We start from the raw sequence: 25,933 nt of genomic DNA, 5'->3' as shown, positions 1-25,933 counted from the left end.
GTTTGCAGATTTCTCTCTGTTTAGCCCTTTTTCTGAATCTTTCAGAGAGGCTACAATAAACCATAGCTTATTCCAAGAAGGAAATTATTTAAATGTGGCCACCAAATTAAGTCATGGAATATTTAATATAAAAAGGAACAATACAAATTATGAACTGAAATTGAAGCATCTTTTCTTTATCATCAAATTTCAATCATTTTGTAACCTGCTCATCTGCAAGAAAAATAATATCAGTAAATTCGTTAGGCATGCACAATCATTCAGGCTTGCAATTGTAGTGCTTGGAAAAGTAAGGCAGAATATTTGCCCTGATTATGAGGCTAGCTTGAAATGTACACAAGTCTAGGCTAACATGAGTAGGCATTTCAAATGATAAGTAAAGTGGAGAACTTACCTGAAAAATAATAAAACATATCAAAGTTTGAAAATAAAGTATATAAGAGTACATCAGAGTGCTACCTCCTCTCATCACTAGAAGGGCAAAAATCAACTTATCAAAAGTAATATTGCATGCTAGGAAGAGCATGTATAGCAAATTACAATTTTATTACACTAATTGTGGGAACAAGCATTGATATAGACTTTAAATTTCGGTTAGCAATATTTCATACATTTTAACCCATGCATTGTCTTTAACATGAACATCTTATTATATGTTTTACAGATATTCATACATATTAGAAACTATCTAAAATTATTTCTTTTAAAACAGCCTTATTACTAATCTTAGTCATTAAAATTAAAAAAAAATTATTCAAATATAATGTATTTACTTCTATTTTGAGCCCTTTTTTTTTTTTTTTTTTTTTTTTTTTTTTTTTTTTACATATCTACGTCTTTCTGACTTTCAGAGATGTACTGTTGGGGCTTTGTATTCCCCAATATTGATTTAGATAGAATACATATATATAATTTGCATATGTAGAATACATGGAATACACACACACACACACACACACACACACATATATATATATATATATATATATAAATCTTCTGCTATATTAGATTTCCGTACTACCTCTCAAATGGCCCTTAGCTTTAACACTCCCTCTGGGATTGCCTCATTTGCCATGTTATTATTTCTTTCCCCATTTGATCCTCCTATTCCAGCCCACCTTGTGCCCCCTAGTCAATCCATAATTATGTTAGTTTCCCTTTCTCTATACCTAACTTCTACGTTTACATAAATTTTAGCCTACTTATGGTAGAATTGAAAGCTAATTTGAGACTATTGTGAAAGGTGTTATTTTCATGATTTCTTTCTCAGTCCATTTTTCATTTGTATATGGTAGGTCTACTTACTACTGTAGCTTAATTTTGTACACAACTACATTGCTGAAAGTGTTTAACAGCTTAGGAGTATCCAAGTGTAATTTTTTAGCGTCGCTTCTATATACTCTCATATCATCTACAAAGAAAGATACTTCGGCTTCTTCCTTTCAAATTTCTTGTATTTCTTGAGGCTTGCTTTGTGTTCAAGAATGTAGTCAATTTTGTAGAAAGTTCCATGAGGTGCCAGGAACATTCTTTCATGTTTCAGTGAAACATTTTGTGAAAACCAGGTCTATTTGGTTTATAATGCTAGCTGGCTCCAGCATTTTTCTATTTAGCTTCTGTCAGGGTGATGTGTCTATTGGTGAGACTAGAGTATGAAAATTCCCATCTGTCTGTGAGCGGCAGTATGTGATTTGAGCTATAATGGTGTTTCTTTTATGAACTTGGTTGCCCTTTTGTTAAGTGCATAGATATGAACTGTAATATCCTCTTGGTGGATTTTTCCCTTGATGAGAATATAGTGTCCTTCCCTCTCTTCTGATTAGTTTAGGGTCAAAGTCTATTTTGCCAGATACTAAAATCTCTGTACCAACTTGTTTGTTAGACCCATTTGCTCATAATATCATTTTTCAACATTTTACCCATAGGTAATATTTATCCTTGGTAGTAAGATATGTCTCTTGGATGCAGTAGTATTTTCTTTGGTCTCTATTGTGGTAACATATACTGTGCACCCTAATAAAATTTACCCGAAAAATCAAAAAGACAAAGGAACAAGCTACCTCTTACCCCTAGGACTCCTCAGCCTGAAAAAGCTCCAGCTGTAAGGGCTTCCTCAGCCAAAAAGGCTTCTAGTTACTGTCTCCTCATGCCTTATGTACCTTTCTCCACCCAGCCATTAAAGGTGTGTGTGCTTTCCAAGAACTGGGATTAAAGGTATGTGCCACCACTGCTTGGCTGTTTCTCTCCTAGACTGAGTCAATCTCGTGTAGTCCAGGGTGGCTTTGAACTCACAGAGATCCAGGCAGATATCTTCCTCCCAAATACTAGGTTTTAAAGTGTTGGTGTGTGCCACCACTGCCTGGCCTTTATGTTTAATCTAGTCTCTTGTTCTGTTCTCTTATCTTCCAGCATATTTTATTAGGGTATATAATTCATCACCACACTGTATGGTCAATGTTTTGATTGTTATGAGTCATTAGGAATTTGTTTTTTGATTTAGTCTATTTTCTGTTCTATATGCTTCTTGTACATTCTTTAGGTTGGGGATTTTTTTTTTCTGTGATTATCTGTGACTTTGACTTAGGTTTCTTCTCCATAATTTATACATATATTATTCATAGACTTGCTCTTTTCAATGTGTCCCAGATTTTTTGGATATTTTGCCTGGATTTTTTAAGATTTAACATTTTCTTTGACTAGGGTATCCATTTCTTTTATCTTATTTTCAGTGCATGCAGTTTTTTTTTCCATTGCCTGTATGCTGTTAGTGAGGTTTGACTCTGATATTTCTGTTCCAGTTCTTACTTTTCATTTCAAGTTTTACTTTACTTTGGGAACTCACAGTGATTTCATTCTCACTTTAATATTATTGAACCTTTTTTTTTCTATTCAATACCACTGTTTGATTTGGTTTTCATTTATTTCATTTTTGGCTTTATTTATTTCCTGCTTAAGGTCTTTGAATATTTTTATAATTGCTATATTGAAGAGTTTGCCTTGTGTGTTGGCTTTGTTGCTTGTCTCAGAATCTCAAGTAGTATTGACACTAGGCTCTAGTGGAGATATATTTTGCTTGCTGTTATTGATTGTATTTTTTCATGGGTTACTAGGCATCTTGGTCTGAGTTGATTGTGATTCTAGGTGTTGATATCTGGTCTTTTCTTTGTTGGGTTTATTTTCCATCTTGTGGCTTCTGCTGACATTTCTGGATCTTATAAATTGGTGGTGGCTTTAAATTACCTTATGTGGAATGATTTTGAGTCCTTTGAGGTGTGGCCACTGTGAGTCCCAGTTAGAATCTGTTTCTAGGTATTGAGAACTGACAGTTTGGAGTGGGGCTGGGCTGGAAGGGTAGTGGGTTGTGCAGGTCCACAGGTGGGATTAACCTGGGTCTGGAATCCTCATGGAATGGAGGGATGAAGGGAAGATAGGATGCTGCATGTCATCTGCTAAAGAGCTAGGATGAGATTGAGGGACTGAAACTGAAGGATAGAAAGAGAAATGAAGATCCTCTACTTGATTCCCTGGCTGTTGTGGCTAGTGGGTTCTTAGGGAGAGAGTCTGGTATTGATCTTTGTTTCTTTCCCTCCTCTTTGCTTTCTTTAGCTGGTATACATATAAAGCTGCAAATATTTCTGTATGTAAATGTCTCTGTCTAAACACTGTTTTGAAATTTGAGCCACTGAATTGTCTCATTTCTATTTGATAGTAGTTTGATATTTAAAAGAAATTTTCCGTGAATATTTTTAATTCAAACTGCATCCTTTATGTATGAGACTGACAATGAAGCTTGGCGGTTTAATGCTGCCTGAAAAGTGCAATGTGAATTTTCAAAGGGAAATGAACTCATATTCTGTGACTGTTACACGCCTTTAGAAGCTTTCATTTACAGCCCATTTTATTCACTACATACTGGTGCCTGCTTCACTTGCCTGAGGGCTGTAAAGTTTAATAGAGACTCTGTTACAGAGCTCACATATTGACTAGGAAGACCAAGGTAACATTTAGAAGACGTAGACCAAAAACAAACCTTCAACACTGCCCCTTCCTTTTTGCTTGTTTATTGTCTTAATTAAATGGCCAGCACAGTTTAAAAACTACTTAAAACTACATTTTATTAAAAAATAACAGTACTGTTATATAATTCATAGTTAACATTTATAATACCTTTTATAAATCTTTAATCATCTATGTCAAAACAAAAAAAAAGATACATCACTTTGGGGATAACTTCCTATGCCTCCAGGCAAAGAGGAATCTCTGAACAGTTTTAAATACAGAAAAATCTTTCTAGAACTGTGAATGTGAGAGGGAGTCAGTGCTACAGGTCTGGGTAATTCTGAGTGCGTGTTCACTTTCTTCTCATCTGTGATGGAGTCTGAATGCCACAAGTCAAAGGAAACTCATGGATTAGTGTGACTTCATTTAATTTGAATTGTAATGCATTCAGCTAAATACAAACAGCATTTGAAACACTGAGAAATAAAGCACTAATATATATTTGAAATGATGCTTTCTACCTAAAACAGACCCCATCTAATACAGAGAATGGTTTTGTAGAAGACAATAAAATTTTAAAGTTACTTTCAAGAAATGTGTGCAATGTATAAAATGTTTATTTGTATATGTAGCTGCAGTTTTCAAGTTTGTATCTGGATGTAAATAGATAAGTTTTGTACAACTCATCACAAAATATTGACTTGCAGAATTGTGTCAACATTCTGAATTTCACCTAGAATTTACAAATTCATATACTACTTCTAATAGTTACTTCTTCAATTTCTTTATTTTTTCTGTTTTGCTAAGTGATGAACAACATCTCCATTGCAGATAGTATTTAAAAAATAGTTACTCTGCAGAGCTAAATAATTACCAGGCAAATTCTGAAATATGACTTCAGAAAAGATATTCATGTAAAATATGTGACTCAAGCCAAACTGGGCATTATTAAATAAAATATTCTGTTGAAAGAAGACTTGACTTTTCACTAAAATGTAAATGTACCTTTTATTTGCTGTAAGGTGATTTTTGTTAGGAAATGACATCCATAAGCAAACAACAAGCAAGACAACATCCTCCAGAACACGTCACTGAAATCCAGCAGCCATCAACTATTGAGCATTTTTACTCTACCTGTTCCCTTTCCATGTGTTTTTGTTTCCCTTGAATGATTTTCATGAACATTTCAAAGATGTCTTCATTCTAAAAGATTTTAAATTAATTTCAGGAACAACTAAGAACAATCAAGGTCTTACTTTTTAACATAGCCACATTGCTATTAACCCAGCAGTAAGAGCTCATTCATTCCCTTATTAAAATCTAATGCCTATGTTAAATGAAAAAAGCCCAAATTCCAAATCTCTCTTAATATTTGCTTTTATGAATTGACATCCAGTTTAGGAAACCCCCATTATTAAGTCTGTAACACTTTTTAAATTTTAATGTATTACCTTAGAAGAATGAGACTTAACTCATTTTTGAAAACCTAAACTATTTATTACTTCTCTCACCCTGCTTCCCTTTTCTAGTCCTGTAATGTGTCCTCATAGTTTAAGAGCCTGTTTTCTCCTTTCACGCCATATCTGATCTTTTTTTTAATCATCCTTTCTCAATATCTTTTGTTCCTCTTTCCCTATTGATTGCCTCTCTAATTTCACATTCTGTACATACTATCAAAACACCTCCTTTATAAATGTAGAAATATTAAAATTTAGAACCTTCATGTGAGAGAGAATCTGTGATTATTTTTCTTTTTGAGTCTTTATTTTCTCACTTAATCTAATACTTTCTAGTTGTATCTAATTTCCCCAAAATTAGATAGGTACATTTTCCTAAGAGATGAGTAAAACTCCAGGTTTTCTTTGTTGTTTATTTATGACACATTTGAATATCCATTCATCCATTGATGAGCATCTTAGCTGCTTCCACTTCCCGCTACACCAATTAGTGCAGTAAACATGGATGTATATATGTAATCTGTCATAGCATATATAGAGTGCTTGGGATATATGTTAAAGAGAGGTATAGCTGGGTCATATAATAGTTCTGTTCTTGATGTTGTTGAGGAAACTCCATACTGATATTTCACAATGATTGCACTAGTTTACAATGCTAGCAACAACCATCATTTGATGTCATTTGTTTTCTTGTTCACAGACAACTGACTTTGGTTATATAGGATCTCAAAGTGAAGAATTATGTTGGAATTTTGATGAGAACTGCATTAACTCTGTAGATTGCTTTTGATAACTGTCTGTTCATTTTATTGGCCCATTTATATTTGGCTGTTTTATTGGTTGCATTTAAAGTTCTTTATATATCCTTGGTTTCACACCCTTGTCCAAAATATAGTGAACAACTATTTCCTCCAATTTTCACTTATCTTTTTTCTCTGGTGAATGTTTCCTTTGCTGGGTAGAAAGTTTAATATCTTGTGGTTTCATTTCTTGTGGTAACCAAGGGTACCCCCAGAAAGAAAGAACACTATCAGAATGTCCACACTACCTGACCTAACCTAAAGTTATACTACTGAGTGACAGTCATAAAAATGCATGGAATTTGCATAAAAAGTAGATATGTTGACCAACGGTATATAATACAGGATCCAGAAATATACTCGAATAGCTATGGGCAACTGATTTTTAACAAATATATTAATTTTACTTTCTGGAAAAAGGTTAGCTTACTCCATAAATGGACAAAACTGAATATTAACCTGAAAAAGAAATACCTTATATCCACATTTCTCACACTATAAATTAATGATTCAAAATGGATCTAAAGTCTTTAACTCAATACTCAAGAAGGTGAACTTGTTGGATAAATGCACAGAAAATGTATCTGAAGATGCAGTAGAGACAAGAATTTTCTGAATAAGATTCTGAACCACAAGCACAGTCCTAAAAGTGTAATTCGCATTTAATTTGGAAATATTCATTACCTGTCTCTGTGTTTTTTAAGTTATTTATTTGAAAAATCTGTCTGGTTACCTTAAAAAAATGTTTCACCTTCTGGAATATTCTATTTGCATGTAGGTGGTATTCTTTGTCATTTCTTTGCATAACTCATTTTCCATTATGGTATGTTTCAGAATGTTTGTGAAAATGTTTAAATGTTTTTTTTTTTTTTAGATTGTGATTGAATATATTGTATAATTGTAATTATGTTGTGGGCCTTTGTGCTTTTTAGTTTTTATGATGCTTTGCCTTGACTAACTTAAGCCTGTCAATCAAATTTCTTTGTGCATAACAGCCTAGGACAGTTATTAAAATTTTGGCAGGCATTGAGTCAATAGATGATCACACACATGCCTCCATCTTTGACATTCAAGAACATGTAATGTTTTGTGTAAAATGCGTATTCTCTATAAATACTACATTTATAGTGAAAACTTTATCACACTGATGTTAATTTTTGGTTTATTTCAATAGTCCATTGTTCGAGTTTTCTACTGGCCAAATACATCCTGGGACACAAAACATACATTTCCCTTTTTAAAAGAAAATACTTTATCTTTAGTCATAATTTATATTTTTGTTTTTGTCTTGCTAACATTTAGCTTTGGATCTTAATTGTAAATTTCAGATTAAAGGCAAATATGTGGTTTAGTGATTCATTTTCAACTGAAATAAGTTATATTCAATCTCTCAGTTTGTACCATTCTAAACATTATGTACAGATAGATATTTGAAATTCATATATGTAATATGAAGTAATTAGATATTTTGAAAAGGAAGTGTTGTAGGTATTATTATTTAAATAACTTGGCTTACCTGGCTCCAAACACTTCATCTACTGTTGTATCCTTCATGGAAAATTTTAGCAGTCATGATTAATGACGGTTCTATTCACCTGGAACTATTTCCCTAAAATTCAAAGGCTAAATAGATACCTTTAGACATATTGCTCACTGATCTCTCAAATACCTTTGTTTGGGTGTTTTAGTTTTTGTCTGTCTGTTTACTGAGCTAAGTTCTTAATAAGTTTATGTTAATGGTATTTATATATGTTTGCACATATGTAATGCACTCTGTCCTGGAGCTCACTCTAACACTTATACCACACTTAATACTCATTTTAATAAAACTGGACTACATTTTCTTTTAAACTAGATGCTTTTAAAGTTGTTTTGATTTTCTTTTTGAAACACTATTTCATGTATGCTTCCCAGGCTGGTCTTGAACTAGGTAGATAGATGAATGAAGTTGTCCATTTGCCTCCTGATCCTTTTATGTCCTCTCCCCAAATTCTGGAATAACATGTATGTGCCACTACATCAAGCTTGCCAGCCACCGAATTTTGGAACAATATGATTGTTTCTTTTCTAAAAAATGTAGAATAGATTTGCATTACCATTTCAGAAAAGGTTACATCTACTAAGTGTTCAAACTGATGTCCTCCAGGTTTTTAAGCATCCTTTTGGCTTCATTATAACATCACTACATTTCAATCTTGTTCAAAACGTCATTTACTGTGGAGTATAGTGATTTATGCTTCTAAATATTCATCTTGGAAAGAAAGGCATGACATTTATTTTTACCAAATGAATCTTTATCATTTTAAGGGTTCAGGAATGATTTTTAAGTACCTTAGAATTTATAATGACCATTATCATGGCTAATAGTTTCAAAAAATTTATCTGTCAAAATTACTGAACTTGAGATCAAACATTCTTAATTTTCTTTTCAGATAACAATTTTTTCTTTTCATTTTTTTTATTAAGAAATTTTCTACTTACTCTACATACCACCCACAGATTCCCCCTCCTCCCTCCTCCCTCCTCCTACCCTCCAGCCCTCCCTTCCAAGCCTCCCCACTTTCCCACATCCCCCAAATCAAGGTCTCCCATGGGGAGTCAACAGAGTCTGTCACACTGAGCCTAGGCAGGTCCAAGCCCTTCCCAGTGCACCAAGGCTGCTCAAGGCACAAGGCATCACACCACAGGTACCGGGCTCCCAAAAGCTTGCCCATGCACCAGGAATAGATTCTGATCCTCCTGCCTAGGCACCCCACAAACAGTTTGAGCCAAACAACTGTCTTCTATATCCAGAAGGCCTAGTCCAGTCCTATGGGGGCACCATGGCCACTAGTCTACAGTTCATAGGCTTCCACTAGTGTGTCCAGTCATCTCTACATGTCTTCCCATCATGATCCCAACATCCCACACCTGCAGAATCCCTCCTCTTTCTCATGGATTGGATTTAGCCTGACGTCTGGCCATGGATCTCTGCATCTGCCTCCATCAGTCACTAGATAAAGGCTCCATGATGATGGGTAGGGTATTCACTAGACTGGTCACCAGAGTAGACCAGTCCAGGTCCCCTCAGATAACACTTTTAAAAATTATCATTTATAGAATAAAATTTGAGTATAATTAGAATTTTATTTTATTGTCCTTGAATTTTAGGTATGATCCAAAAACAGACACATGGACCATGGTAGCTCCTTTGAGTATGCCTAGAGATGGTGTTGGTGTCTGTCTCCTTGGTGACAGACTATATGCTGTTGGTGGCTATGATGGGCAAACATACCTCAACACCATGGAATCATATGATCCACAAACTAATGAGTGGACACAGGTAAGATTGTTATGGGCATAACTAACTGAATGTAAAGCAGAATTATTTAAGATGCATCTTGTGGAGGATGCTTATACTTATTGCAATTTATCTTGTATGAACATTGTACTAAAGTGATTAATTTAGTCTTATGTTATGAGTGGTATGAAAATTAAATGAATATCTTTGTGTATTATTTTCTCTTACATGTAATACTATAATAAACTGATGCTACTAAAAGATATCCATCCTTCAGGAAGACATTATAATGACTCAGAAGAAGGAACACCAAGTGATTTGAGGGACCTAAATTTAAAAAAATGAAAGTATAATGTATTTTTAAACAAAGCAATGACAGAATATTTGGTTTGAAAAGCGCCTGTAGCAAGAACATGAGAAGGTTGCAGAATTAGTACTCCCTGCTACTCATTTTTGCCTAGGTGCCCTATATTATGGCCCTGGGTTGAGATTGTCCACTGGGTAAAGTTGTAAGAAGCTCTAAGTAATACTCTTACAGTCACAACCAGAAAACAGAACAAATATATGTCCATAGTTGATTTTTAAAAATAAACAGAAAAGGGATCCACTTATCATGTATTGATCTGATAGAAATCTCTATTGCCCTGCACGTTGAAGAGAAATGATTGGCTCATATTGAATGAAAGATTGTCTTTTGAATATTCAGTGTAGTTACAGACTCAGGATCAGTATACAATGCAGCAGGTTCCATTCTGTTTGAAAAGTTCCAGTCTGTATGGGAAGGGTAGAAAGCACCATAATTGCAGAGCAAGTTGTTTAAAGGAGAAAACATCTTGACTACATGGTTATGGTGGTCTTGCTTACAACAGAGTGAGCAGAACCATCACTAGATGTGTTCCTTTAAATTCAATTGTTGTATACTTGCCTTTTATTTTTCTACCTCTGTCCATAGTTAGAAACCTAACAGCAAGAAATTATTTTAATGAAGTTTCAATTGATGACCATAGTGAAATTGAAAAAAAAATTTAACAGACAACATACAGTTTATATGCTTCAATCAGCTGAAGGTTCTGATTTAGGTCATAAAAATTGAAAAAATTCTATCTGAACAAAAGTAGTAAGTACACATTAATGATATTTACATATATGCACATATACCATCATCAATGATCCATCTTTAATAATGTTAATGATTTTATCTCAGCAGCCTCATTCAAATAGATTAACATCTACATACAATTGTTGGGTGAAGATACCTTCATTGTAAATAATTCTTTTCCCAGCAAAACTTTAGAGGTCAATAAAATTACACATATTTGCCGGACTTAGGGGGAAAATGGAAAGATATTGGGGGTTAAAGAGCACTGTAGAACTAAATTATTCAGTTTTCCACTTTTTACTTCAATTGCTCATAGAGACCACCTTCAATCCAGTCACTTATTAAAAAACAAACAAACAAAAAAAAAACTTGCTATTACTAGAGACTTCAGAAATAAGAATTTTCTAGCTTTGCTTTTTAGAAAGGATGAAAATACGTGATAATTATGAGAAAGAAGATCGTGAAAAAACTCTTCTATAAATGAGGGCTATGCTACCAAGAGCCAGTATTCTATGAAGTTCTCCCATCCTGTGAAACTGCGGTGTATGTGCCTCTTTGTCAGACATGCCTAAGACTTGACCTACAGAATATGACATTTAAAATGTTTTAAAAACTTAGACCTTTCTGGACATACATCTGCTCCTGGCAGCACCAATTACCTCAAGGAGGATGATGGGCATTGAAGAAAATCATTATGGAATTTGCTTTCTTTGTGGCAAAAGTTAGCCACTGGGGGAAAAAAGTGCCCTTGTGTTTACTGATTGCCAGAATGTTGTATAAACTGGACATTCAGGACCCATAGGGAGATGACCACTAATATGTACAAATCAGGGCAGTCCTTCAGGTTCCTGCTTCACAGAAGAAACTGCCATACATTCTATAGGATATTAAAAATGACTGAGAGATTCTAGGCTTATAGACTAAAAGGCACTGTATTCTTATGGGGATCCTGAGAAAATTAAGAATTATGGTCAAGTCCTGACTAGAGTAATCTGTAAGGCTGCATTGTCTGAGTCAGTTTCCTTGAAGCTGATCTGGATGTTGGAACATCTCGAGATCTCTCAGGGGTTCTTCCTTAATAAAACCATATGAGCCTGGAAGCAATCCACAAATTCTCTACACTGTACTCCACAAAATTGTAAAATCTAAAAGAAATGGACAATTTTCTGGATAGGTACCACATACCAAAGTTAAATCAAGACCAGATAAACTATTTAAATAAACAAATACCTAAGGAAATAGAAACAATCATTAAAAGTCCCCAGCCCAGGTGGTTTCAGTGGAGAATTCTATGATAACTACAAAGAAGAGCTAATACCACCAAAACTCTTCAAATTGTTCCACACAAGAGAAGAAGAAAGAACATTAACAAACTTTTTATGAGACTACAGTTACCCTGATACCCAACACAAAGATGCAACAAAGAAAGAAAATTACAGACCAATCTCCCTTATGAACACTGATGCAAAAATATTTAATAAAATACTGGCAAACCAAATCCAAGAACACATCAAAAAAAAAATCTACCATGACCAAGTAGGCCTCATCCCAGAGATATGCAAATCTGTCAATGTAATATACCACATAAACAAACTAAACGGAAAAAAAAAAACAAATGATCATCTCATCAGATGCTGAAAAAGACTTTGACAAAATCCAACACTCCTTCATGATAAAGGTCTTGGAGAGACCAGGAATACAAGGAATATTCCTAAACATAATAAAGGCGATTTACAGCAAGCCAACAGCCACCATCAAATAGAGTGAAACTCAAAGCAATTTCACTAAGACCAGGAACAAGACAAGGCTCCCATGCTCCTCATATGTATTCAATATAATACTAAAAGATCTAGGTAGAGCAATAAGACAACAAAAGAAGATCAAGGGATTACAAATTGGAAAGGAAGTCAAGCATTTGCTATGTGCAGATGACACACTAATATACATAAATTACCCCAAAATTCTACCAGAGAACCTATATAGCTGATAAAAAAAAAAACCTTCAGCAATGTAGCAGGATACAAGATTAACTCAAAAAATCAGTAGCCCTCCTATACACAAATGACAAACAGTCTGAGAAAGAAATCAAGAAACATTACCCTTTACAATAGCCACAAATAATATAAAATACATTGGGGTAACTCTAACTAAGCAAGTGAAAAACCTGTATGACAAGAAATTTAAGTTTCTGAAGAAAGAAACTGAAAAAAGATATCAGAAAAATTGAAAAAGATATCAGAAAGTGGAAAGATCTCCCATGCTCATAAATAGATAGGATTAAAATAGTTTAAAAAAAAAAAGAGCTACCTACAGATTCAATGCAATCCCCATCAAAATCCCAATACAGTTCTTCACAGTCCTACAAAGAACAATATTCAATATCATTTGGAAAAAAAAAAACAGAACAGCTAAAACCATCTGTACAATAAAGTAACCTCTGAAGGTATCATCAATCCTGACCTCAAGCTCTACTGTAGAGCTATAGTAATAAAAAAAAAGCTTGGTATCAACATAAAAACAAACATGTGGATCAATCGAATCAAATTGAAGACCCTGACGTTAATCCACATACCTATGAACACCTGATTTTTGACAAAGAAGCCAAAAACTGTAAAATGGCAAAAAGAAAACATCTTCATCAAATGATGCTGGTATAACTGAATATCAACATGTTGAAGATTGCAAATAGATCCATATCTGTCACCATGCACAAAACTCAAGTCCAAGTAGATCAAAGACCTCAACAAGTTATCTCTTTTATCAAGTTACACTGAACTTGATAAAAGGGAAAGTAGTAAGTAGTCTTGAATGCATTGGCACAAGAAACCACTTTCTAAATATAACACCAGTAGCACAGACATTGAGAGCAACAATTAAGAAATGGTACCTCCTCAAACTGAGAAGCTTTTGTAAGACAAAGGACATGGTCAACAAGACAAAATGACAGACTACATGGGAAAAGATCTTCACTAACCCCATATCTGACAGAGGGCTGATCTCCAAAATATATAAAAATTTCAAGAAATTAGACATCAAAATACTGAACAATCCAATTAAAAATGGGCTACAGAGCTAAACAAAGAATTCTCAACAGAAGAATCTCCAATGGCTGAAATATATTTAAGGAATTGCTCAACATCCTTAGTCATCAGGGAAATGCAAATCAAAACAACTCTGAGATACCATCTTACACCTGTTAGAATGGCTATGATCAAAAACACTGAAAACAGCTTATGTTGGAAAGAATGTGGAACAGGGGAAACACTCCTCCACTGTTGGTGGGAGTGCAAACTTGCATAGCCACTTTGGAAATCAGTATGGCGGTTTCTCAGAAAATTGGCAATCAATCTACTTCAAGACCCAGCTATACCACTCTTGGGCATATACCGAAGGGATGCTCACTCATACCACAGGGGCATATGCTCAACTATGTTCATAGGAGCATTATTTAAAATATCTAGAACCTGGAAACAACCTAAATGTCCATCGACTGAGGAATGGATAAAGAAAATGTGGTACATATACACAATGGAGTGCTACTCAGAAGTAAAAAAACCTATGACATTATGAAATTTGCAGGCAAATGGATAGAACTAGAAAATATCATCCTGAGTGAGGCAACCCAGACTCAGAAGGACAAACATGGTATGTACTCACTCATAAGTGGATACTAGATGTAAAGCAAAGTATAACCAGACTACAAAACACAGCTCCAGAGGAGCTAGCTAACATGGAAATTCCTAAGAGGGACTGTGGATAGCCCTGGGAAGGGGAAGTAGATAAGATCTCCATGAGTATACGGGGGTAAGGGAAGGGTAATGGAGGTTAGGGGATGAGATGAAAACATAAGGGAATTGGATGGTCAAGCTAAAACAGAGACAGAGTAGAAGAGCAAGGAAAAAGATACCATGATAGAGGGAGACATCATGGGGATAGGGAGAAAAAGGGTGTTAGGAGTGTTCTCAGGAATCCACAAGGATGACCCCACCTTAGACTATTATCAGTAGTGGAGAGGGTGCCTGAACTGACCCACTCTGGTAATTAGATTTGTGAATACCATAACTGTCATCATAGAGCCTTTATCCAGTAACTGACTGAAACAGATGCAGAGATCCTCAACCAAGCACCAGGCCAAGTTCCAGGAGCCCAGTCTAAGAGAGAGAAGAGGAATTCTATGAGCAAGAGGCATCAAGATCATGATGGGGAGGTGTACAGAGATAACCAAACCAAACTAGTGGAAACTCATGAACTGTGCACCAATATCTGTGGAACATCCTTGGGACTGGACTAGGCCCTCTGCATAGGCGAAACAGTTGTGTAGCTTGACCCGCTTAAGGAGCCATCTGACAATGGCATCAGGATCTGTCCATCATGCATGTGTCTGCTTTTTGGAGCCCAGTGCCTGTGGTTGGACACTTTACACATCTTTTTTTCTGGGGGAAGGGCTTGGACCTACTTCAACTGAATATACCAGGCTCTGCTGACTCCCCATGGGAGGCCTTGTCTTAGAAGGGATGGGAATGAGGATTGGCTTGTGGGGAAAACCTGGAAGGCAGTAGGAGGGAGGAGAGGGGGCCATATGGTTGGTATGTAAGCTAAATAGTGAATTTAATAATAATAATAATAATAATAATAATAATAATAATAAAATAGGCCAGGCAGTGATGGTGCATGCCTTTTATCCCAGCACTCAGGAGGTAGAGCCAGGCTGGATCTCAAGGCGAGCCTGGTCTACAGAGCAAGATCCAGGACAGTAACCAAAACTACACAGAGAAACCTTGTCTCAAAAAACAAAAAAAAAATAAAAAATAAAGAAAACAGGAATAAATTTTTTATATATTATTTTGCTAAAATGCTACAGGATATATTTTGACGTTTTACATTACTAAGTCTCTAGTGTTTCTATAGCAGATAGAGTATGGATACAGTATGGTTTTTTTTTTGCGGGGGGGAAAGTCTGACTTCATAGGTGTGAAGTTTAGACAGAACAGCAATACACATGCACATTAAATAAATGGAATTTACAGTTGCATAAAATATATGATGTAATATCTTTATTAAATATTTATTATGAAATACCATTCTGCTAATTTCACTAAAATTGAAATCAATGTAATGTGAGTGGTATTAAGAAATATAAAACTCCTGAAAAGCATTATTCATTTTTTTTAAATCTCAGGCTCATAAATATTATATAAACACAAGATTAGTTTTATTATAATTTTGTTTTAGTATATTAAACATAAATCTTAAAACTGCTGAATTAAATATTTTACTTTCATATCTGGAATGATAGTAGCACATTCTTAAATCAAAAAGAGAAATACTAAATTAAACACTTTACTGACTTATCTTTTCCTCCTTTAGATTTGTAGGGGTCTTGAGGGGCTATCAGGATAAACCTACCAGACACATACATATAAACCTACATATATAAAATAAAGCAAGTTTTTGAAATGTTCATTATTCTAACCTACCTTTGCCCAATAAGATTGGTCACCTTGCTCCATTTACACACTAAAGTACCTGAAGTCTGTTGACTAGCTTCCACAACGGACCAGTCGTTAAAATAAAGAAGCCAAAACTATTAAAAATATTCAAGAATACATATATTTTTGAAAAACATGCTAGATTAGATAGACATAATCCTGGAACAATTGTCACAGCTGTGCCTTCATTTGTTTTATGAGAAAGATATACTCACATGTGCACATATGTAGGATAGTGAACTTTGCCATTTTACATTGAGCTCAATCCTTATACTTGGTTAGAGAAACAATGTGTTTCAGAAAACAAAGTACATTGATCATATTTCTCTCACTAGGTAAAACTGCACTGGCTTCCGCCCTTCCAGGAGATTCTCATACTGCCGTTGCTGTGCACAGTGTTTATGCTGTAGGGCATGTGTAGATGTTTCTCGCATACACGAACTGAGTACTATCATTATCCTCTTGTCCTAGAGTTAAATTTATTTGTACATAATTTATATAGAGGAGGATGCTGAAGAGTAGCGAAGACACTTGGCACCACATATACACCCTCCCTTGACTCTATCAATGGATTCTGTGACCAACCTTTCAGGTCACCACAAAGAAATTTATAATGCTTGAGGGAACAAGAAGGGGAAGTGCTTTAAAATCTATGAGTTGAGTTGGTCAAAATAGCAAAAGGTAGTCTCTTTTAAGTGTTGAAAAGACCAGTCTTATAAATACAAATGTTTAAAGCAGAATTATAAACTATTTGGCAAAGGAAATACTCATCACTGTGATATATTCTACATGGACTATGTAGCAAACTTCCTGCTGCAAATGAAATGTTGAAAGTGGCGTAAAAAGAGGTAGTGAGTTAACCCAATAAATATGTCAGAATTATTTAGCTTTTAGAAATCAGCATCTGTAAGAGCTGGGGGAAAAATTCATGCCAGTTTTCACTGAGCCAAAAGTAAATTGGAATACATTGTTTGAGGAGATAAACAGGTACTATAGTACATATAACTGAAAACCATGCTAAAGATCCATCTCTTTAAGAGAAGAGATAATGAAGCATTTTTAATTTTTTTATTGTTCTCTCATACATTACATCCTGACCATAGTTTCCCCAGCTTCTACTCCTCCTAGTCCCCCACCACAATGGATCAACTCCTTCTCCCTTTCCCTTAAAAAAAAGAAAAAAAAAAACAGGTCTCCCAGGGATATCAACCAAACATGGCATAGCAAATCACAATAAAATTAGGCACAAACGCTCATATCCAGGCTGGATGAGGGAACCCAGTAGGAGAGGAAGGGTTCAAAAAGCAGGCAAAAGAGTCAGAGATACTGACCAAAACACAACTCCCACTGTTAGGACTCCCACAAGAAAACCACGCTACACAACCATAAAGTCTAGGCAGAGGACCTAGCTCAGACCTGTACTGAGTCTGTGATTGTTGCTTCAGTCTCTGTGAGCCCCCATGAGCCCTGCTTTTTTTATTCAGTGTACCATATTCTCATGGTGTCCTTGATCCCTTTGGCACCTATGATCATTCCTCCCTGCTCCTCTTCTGTGGGGTTTCCCTGGCTCTAGCTATTGTTTGGCGGTGGAACTTTGCATCATCTCCCATCAGTTGCTGGATGATGCCTCCCTGATGACAGTTGAGCTTATAGAGGATATCAGAAAATGAAAATATCTCCCAAACTTATGAATCAGTAGGATTAACATAGTAAAAATGGCCTTTTTACCAAAAGCAATCAACAGATTCAACCCAATCCCGAGTAAAATTCCAACGCAATCTCTACATACCTTGAAAGGAAAATACTCAACTTCAAACAGAAAAACAAAAGCAACAACAACAACAAAACCTGGAGAGCTTATAAAAAAAAACATAATAAAGAATTTAAATCAATAACAGTAAATATGAATTTTATTTCAATTATTGGATTATTAAGGCATAAAATGACTAGGAGATAGCAAGTTTGGAGAGAGGTAAACCATTATTATACCAGATAAAATTATGACTTCAAAAGACACATTTAATTAGAAAGTTTTTGAAATTTTTATTTAATATAAGTCTGACAGCTTTTATATTCAGGATCATTTTAGAAACTCTACATGCTAGTTTTAATGATCATCATATTGAAAACACATTTAATAAGCAGTGTAGCAATTATCTAATTATGAACTATCCGTGGAAAAGTTATCGAATATACTTTTTGTGAGATGTCTGTGCCTCAAGATGAATGTGTAATACATTTGATTCCATATGATATTTGTGGAAAACAACTTCAAAGTGATTACAGTGCCACAACTATTACGATAAAATGTAACAAATGTGTCTAAGAATAAAACTTTGATGGAAACTCTCCTATTTTAAGTTCATTTCATTCAAATCAGTATTTTTGTTAAAAATTTCTATGAGTAATTGCATGTTTTATTGCCTTAATGTAAAAGTAATTATATTTTTTTAAAAAGTAGAATTTTCAGTGCTTTCATTTGTATTGCACTGTCTGTGGCTGTAATGGGATAATTAACCACATCCGTTTATGATTTCCGTATATATGATTTTCAAATACAGTATAACTTATCTAGAACTCCACTACAGTAACCTGGGTCTCCTGTTCCGTTTTTTCAACAGATGGCTTCCTTGAATATCGGCAGAGCAGGCGCCTGTGTGGTCGTCATCAAGCAACCTTGACTAATTTGTATAATGTTTGGAAGGATTTTCTTTACTACTGTGCTTATTTTATATCATATGGTAAGAATGAGAAAGAACTTCCTGAGACAAAAACTTCTCAGGAACAGGATTTTTATAGATTTAGCTGCTGGTGCCAAAAGCGGTAAAAGATCAAACAGAATATAGAACAGAAGAAAACACAGACACAACATCAGGCCAAGTGTTAGTTAGTTCAGGAATGGTTACTGGTAATGTTTTGTAATGTAGCATACAATAACTAGAGCTACCAAAGGCTGGTTTCTCAGAAGAGACCCATATTTGTGATATAGAGAGTTCCTTAGTGACAGATCACTCGATTGTTTTTATAATCTGTGAGGACATCCAAAAGGCTGCCAAGACTAGAAGTTATAATACTTCATCTTGCAAAATCTGATTGATTTGATGTGTTCCTAATCGGATGTGATGATATCAGGAAGTTTTATTGGAACAAATGTGCTTCTTCTCATTTTCCTCAGCTATGAAAACAATTAGAGAGACAGATGACTGTTTTTCTCTTGCATTCAGAAACAAACTGCCCTGCTAATCAAGGCTGCATATTGTATTCAAGATGATGCCTAGATTTTATTGCAACTGTGTCATCCGTTGAAACTGGCAAACACAAAGGACTTTTCATTAAGCTTCCCACATTGCTTTGCACTGTCAACACACTGAGCCAAAGAGTCAGTATGGCTGTGGGCATTCACCTCATGCAGAGTTCAGTATAAGCATGAATGCTAGTTGTTCTGAATGTTAATATACCCACTGCATGCTCAAGTCCCTTAGAAGCTTGTCCTTTAAAACAAAACTTAGAATTTTGAGACAAAAGTTTCCAAGTCATCAAATTGGGGTGATTATGATAACTGCTAGAAGGATGGCTGACTACAGATTTTCATTACTCATTTTCAAACATCTTACACTGATATGTACATTATTTTAAACCAAATGTTTGTAATTGTTTTAAAGAAGAATGTGGAACTTTTATGTAACATCATTAATATGCGTCCATGTAAATTATAAGGATAGTTAATAAATGATAGAGCATTTGCTTTTATCAGTGTATCTTCCTTCATTTATTTTTCAGACAATGTAAAAAAGTTGACAAGTTTTCTCTATTGTAGGGGTGTGTACGTGTGTGTGTGTGTGTGTGTGTGTGTGTCTGTCTGTGTGTCTGTGTCTGTGTGTCTGTGTGTGAATATCTGCATAAAATGTACTAATATTTTCTCTCATTTTGTGAGTTATGATTTCACTGTTACTTCCTCCCTGCTTTTGAGTGGTCACCATTTATTATTAGCTTCCTAGCAGTAGAACCTTACCAGATGGCTTCTATAAAGTACTTGCCACGCTAGTATGAGTATCAGATCCCCAGGACCCATTTAAAGCCAGATGTGGTATCTTGTACTCCTATATCCTTGCATGAGACAGAGAGACAGCAGAAGTCCCAGAAGTCCCCGAAGCCCCATGACCAACTAGTTTTGCCTTGAGCAGTGATGAGCAGGAAGAGACTTATCTCAAGCAAGATGTAACTCAAGGAAAGACACCTGAGGTTGTCCTCTGGCTTCCATGTATACGCTGTGACACACATTTACCTCTGATCCCATATATATCAAATATACATGCATATACAAAAATTCTCACCATTATAATTTTAACTTATATTTCACAAGGGAACTATTAGAAATCAATTAATATGCAGTGGTCAAATGAGGAAGATATTTTATACAAGTAATAAGTAATTTTTACTTTTACATATATTTAGCCAACAAAACACTAAAAAGACAAAAAATTTTTTTAAAAGAAACAATCTGGTTAGTTCTTTCATATTCTGAAGATAAAATTATATGGTCAAAATAGGCCTATTTAGATGTGTAGAAACATTAAATAAATGGAATGTGCTTTAAAACACCCTAAAATTATATTGCTTTTTCTTAGGGAGCTATAGTCTTATGGAGTGCATGACACTTTCTATTATGGATTACAATTTATTTTGTTCAAGACCCATTTTTATGAATGTGTAGGAATGAGAGTACCCCTATGTGAATCAACATTCATGACATGAGCAGAGCCACATCAAGAACTCCAATGCCTCAGACTCAGGAATAGCAAGGCCTTCCCAGATCAGGCCCAGGAGAAGAGCAAACAGTTTTCCTGTCCAAGTAAAGATATTGACAATGTTTTCAGAAAGTACCAACCACAGCCTTCTCCTAAAAGTTAGCTGCAGTCTGAGATTGCTCCCCTCCAGAGACTACTCTATCGAGATTAGCTAGCTCAATTCCTCCTTCAGCAATGTAGGACATGTCCATTCACTCAGTCAGCTTTCTGTAATAGACCGACCTCCTCATCCAGTGCTCTGTAATATCGGTGCTGAGTTTACAATTGCCTCTGCTTCTCCAATATAGTGTATGGTGCACGAAATCTCAGCTTTTCTATGCACATATCTTCCATTTCACAGTTACCTAGGCAGAGAAATTCCTAAACTGTACAGGTCATAGATGGAATGTTTTCCATAAGTCTGATTTTCTTGCTTTTTAACTATATTTAACTACTGTTTATTACTTTTATGTTGAAGATGTAAAAGTATGCCAGCATTCACATATAGTTTTAGACAAGTGTTATTAGTTATTTTTGTGTTACAATAGCCAAAATGTCTGAGAGACCCATTTAGAGAAGGAAAATATTATTGTACCTCATGGTTTCAGGGATTTAGTCAACAGTCCTTGTTTTTTTTTTTGTTTGTTTGTTTTTTGTTTTGTTGTTTTGTTTTGTTTTGTTTTGTTTTGTTTTTTCCCTGAATTCCTGATTAAAAAAAAACAGAGCAATTTGGTAGACATATCAAACACACTTCTCTGTAGCCACCATCCCTTACACAGGCCCCGCCTCATGCACTTTTCATTGCCTGAAAAAATAACATCTTTGAATGTTAATAACATGAACCTTAATCTGTACCTGCTTTCTGTGGGGACTGGAAGGAACTGAATCCTACAATTATCATCCATTCTACAAATAAGTGCTTTTGTATGGGATGTAATTTTCAACAAACTATTTTATTGCCTCCAAACATCTCCCAGTATGGATCATGTATGCCCAGAGCTACTTGTATCATACACAACAGCTATCTGGATCTAATTTGCTTCATGAGAACAATAGAGGATAGCTTGGGATATAAACTCTCAGATTATGTGGAGTATTATGATGAGATAAAAAACAAAACTGAAATTTACCTTTGAAATATCAATATTCTTAACACAGCCATTATTCATTTTGTAATGGGTATGATATAGCTTTTTGTTAAGTTATAGAGATTTCAGTGACTTACGACAATAAAACTGACAGTGGCACCTTTTTCCCGTTCTCTGTACCTGATATATTATATTTGCCACTTCCCTTGTTGGAGAAACTATATTCTCTCTGTAGTTAAATATCTGGGTGACTTCCCATTACTGTATGTGACAAATAAGGTTAAACTCTTGTAAAAGAACTAAACTAATTTCAAAGCAAAACAAAGTGCTTTCTCAATATTATTGTCACCCTGAGAATATTTTATCACATTTTTGGTTACTGAAAATGCTGCTATGAAAAATGCCTTGTACACAGCTCAAATATTTTCATTGTTGCATGAAAATCAAGAACATTAATTTTCTATTAAATAGCTCTTAGATGCAGAATATTAAAACTCATTTCTATTAATTCTAGTATTTGGAATAAGAGAATTATGTGTGTCAATGTTGACATACTCCAATGACAAATTACTCATCCCAGGGTGCAGAGATCATTTTCATGAGAGGATATACAGAAACAACAACTTTGCAAAAACACTTTATTTTTTGTAATAAACTGCGCGCGTGCGCACACGCGCACACACACACACACACACACACACACACACACTGTTTACAAATATTATCAAATGAATGCTATAAAGCTAGCTAATCAGAATAACTGACAATCTTCCCCAGTCACATAAAAATTTCAAAAAGTTAAATTGTCATCTGGTGCAGATAATATAATTTTGTTATCTGCAGTACTTTAACTGGTAACTCCTTCCATATACAATGGCAATTGATAACTCTTATCTTAAAGTCAATTCATGGTACACTTTGTAATTTGTGTAGGGTGTCCTGGTTAGTTTTTTGCTGATTCAATACAAGCTACAGTCATCTGACCTACAGTCATGAGAGGAGGGACTCAATTGAGAAAATGCTTCCATATTATCATGCTGTAGGCAGTCATATAGGTCATTTTCTTTAACTGGTGATTAATGTGGGAGGGCCCATTGTGGTGGTAATCTAATTGTATTGAAATATTATTTTGATTTGTACTGAAATATTAATTTGATTGTATGTTAATAAATAAAGTTGTCTGGGGGTCAGAGCTATTAGAGCCATAGCAAGAGTGTGGCGGTGGTGGCACACGCCTTTAATCCCATAGATATCTGTGTGTTCAGGGTCAGAGCTATTAGAGCCATAGCAAGAGTGTGGCGGTGGTGGCACACGCCTTTAATCCCATAAGATCTCTGTGTGTTCAGGGATACAGCCAGCATTGGAGACATATGCCTTTAAGACCTAGGGGGCTGTACATTCAGACAGTGACGAGGCAGTCATGTGTTTGGGTTTACAACCAATGAGAAGGCAGAACAACATACTTTAAAAATACGAACTGAGAGGAAGTAGGTCTCTTTTCGCGAAGCTGGGACAGCAGGAGGAAGGGTGAGATTTTAGCTCTGAGCTCTGACCTCTCGGCTTTCTCTTTTACATTGTTTCTGTGTTTCTTATTTAATAAGACGGTTGGTTACGTCAACATCTGGCGCCCAACGTGACAAGAATCCATTAAAAACTGCTTGGCTTGGTGGCAGGTCCGCTTTCCCGCAAGGGCGGCAGGCGGCCCGCGGCGGCGGCGGCGGCAGCGGCGGCACACGGCGGCCGGCGGCGATCGGCTTCTTAGTCCGAGCTGCTGGCGTCCTAGTCCGGGTAGCAACTTCTAGCCCAGGCCTAGGTCTGTGAGCAGCTTGCCTAAAGCCGGTGCTACAAACAACTCAGACCTGCCCTGCCGAACAGGGCCCTGCCTGTAAAGCCAAAGCACATGGTGGTCGGAGCTTAAGGAAGCCAGACCCAAGCCTTGACTCGGCACAAGAGGGAACACGTGGCTGCATTTAAGCTTTAGCCGGCTACGCTTTCTTGTGCGTTCTCTCTCTCTCTCTCTCTCTCTCTCTCTCTCTCTCTCTCTCTCTCTCTCTGGATTTACACCTGGGACACTAGGTGGCTGCTTTGAAAATCCCCTCGGATTTCTACTGTTCTACGCAGATTTGGTAAGTCATAATATATCAGATATTTTAAAAGAAACTATCTAAAAGAGAATTTTTTTCCACATTAAAAAACAAATGGGTTTTATGTGTACATTGGAAGAAAATTGGTTTTTGTTCGAAATTTTAGGCAGTCTGGCAATGGAACAACTATATAATATTAGTATTGGTGGAATTATGCACCTCATCACTATAATAATCCACATTTTAATATTTAAAAAGATAGTCAATTTAAGTGCCAGGATAACAGCGTTAGAAGAACTTGTTAAACCTGTAAAAATTCAGACAGAAGAAATTAACAGTGAAGTTGTTTCAAGTCGGGATCATAAGGTTGCAGAAAGAAAGCCTGTTTTCACACAGTCACCCTTAATTTATCCTGTAACAGTACAGCAGATGCCTGATCAAATGGCTACACAAAATACTTGGGCTCCAATTGAAATGTTGGATTTAAAAAGGTTTAAGGAGGCAATAGTATCTTATGGCATGCATTCCCCATATGTAAAGCAAATGTTAAACACTTGGTCAACATATAATAGGATAGTACCACAGGACTGGCGGGACCTCGCACAAGGTGTTCTGGAACCCAGCCAGAGACTTCAATTTCTGACTTGGTTTAAGGAGGAGGCTAAAAACATAGAAAAACAATGGAGGGATAAAGGAGTACAAGTTTGCCAGGATCAGCTTATGGGCGAAGGCCAATATGCTTCAGCACAAGCACAATGTTTATATGATGTCCAAACCCTAATTTTATGTCGAACGGCAGCCTTGAATGCATGGGACAAAGTTGAGGAACCAGGAAAAAAATCTGAGTCATTTACAAAGGTGAAGCAAGGCCCAAAAGAGTCTTTTACAGATTTTTTACAAAGACTGGCTTCAGCAGTAAAGAGAACGGTCTCGGATTCAGAAGCTGGTAAGGCAATAATTGAATCTTTGGCCTTTGAGAATGCGAATGCAGCATGCAAAAGAATAATCAGGCCATTAAGGGCAAGATCTGCACCTATGGAAGATTGGATTAGAGAAACAATTAATGTTGAAGCTGATGAGCATGATGATACATGGGTAGGAGAAGTAATTTCAAAAGGTTTGAGGAGTGTTAGATGTTTTGGATGTGGAAAGCAAGGACATTTGAAAAGGGACTGTAGACAGGTCATTTCCAGAAACAATGTTTCTTCAAGGAACAATGGCAACAGAATGCCCCTTCCTTCTGGAGTATGCAGAAGGTGTGATAAGGGAAAACACTGGACCAACGAATGTAGATCAACAAAGGACAGACAGGGTAATCCTTTGCCTCAGTCTTCGGGAAACTCCCAGAGGGGCCTCAGGCAGGCCCCCAGTGCAAATCCAGTTCAAACCTTTCCGGCAGCCATAGAGGAAATGCCTGCTCTGGAGAGCGATTAAATAACCAAATGCCTATTGGAATAAATCATGCTGGTCAGAATGATGAAACAGAGAGAATAGAAAATTCAGGAGAAAACATAAAGAAAATTTTTTGGCAAACTTCTATTAATGAACAAAGACCAAAATTAACAATAAAAATAAATGGTGTTTTGTTGTCTGGTCTGGTAGACACAGGTGCGGACGTTACCATAATTGCACCAGAATTTTGGCATCCAACTTGGCCTCTTCAGGAGGTAAACGTTCAACTGTTAGGAATTGGGACATTATCTCAGGTGAAACAGAGTGCAAGATGGCTCGAATGTATAGGTCCAGAAGGACAGAGAGGAAAATTAAAACCATATGTGGCTAACATAACTATGAACCTGTGGGGTCGAGACTTGTTGCAACAATGGAATACTCAGATTAACATCCCTCCA

General features: G+C 35.9%; 1 protein-coding gene across 1 annotated transcript in view; it reads left to right on the top strand.

Annotated features, from left to right (window-relative positions):
• Klhl1 (kelch like family member 1) overlaps positions 1-19,876 on the top strand; it is a 360,467-nt gene extending 340,591 nt beyond the window's left edge. The window contains exons 10-11 of the mRNA XM_006978014.4: positions 9,407-9,578; positions 18,746-19,876. Coding sequence (XP_006978076.1) covers positions 9,407-9,578; positions 18,746-18,805 — 232 coding nt within the window. The 3' untranslated portion in view covers positions 18,806-19,876. The remainder of the gene's footprint in view (positions 1-9,406; positions 9,579-18,745) is intronic.
• The last annotated feature ends 6,057 nt before the right edge of the window (positions 19,877-25,933 follow it).

This window comes from Peromyscus maniculatus, chromosome 9 (genome assembly GCF_049852395.1).
Source record: "Peromyscus maniculatus bairdii isolate BWxNUB_F1_BW_parent chromosome 9, HU_Pman_BW_mat_3.1, whole genome shotgun sequence".
In the NCBI taxonomy this organism is placed as follows: Eukaryota; Metazoa; Chordata; class Mammalia; order Rodentia; family Cricetidae; genus Peromyscus; species Peromyscus maniculatus.
This window is presented reverse-complemented; position numbering and strand designations above follow the sequence as displayed.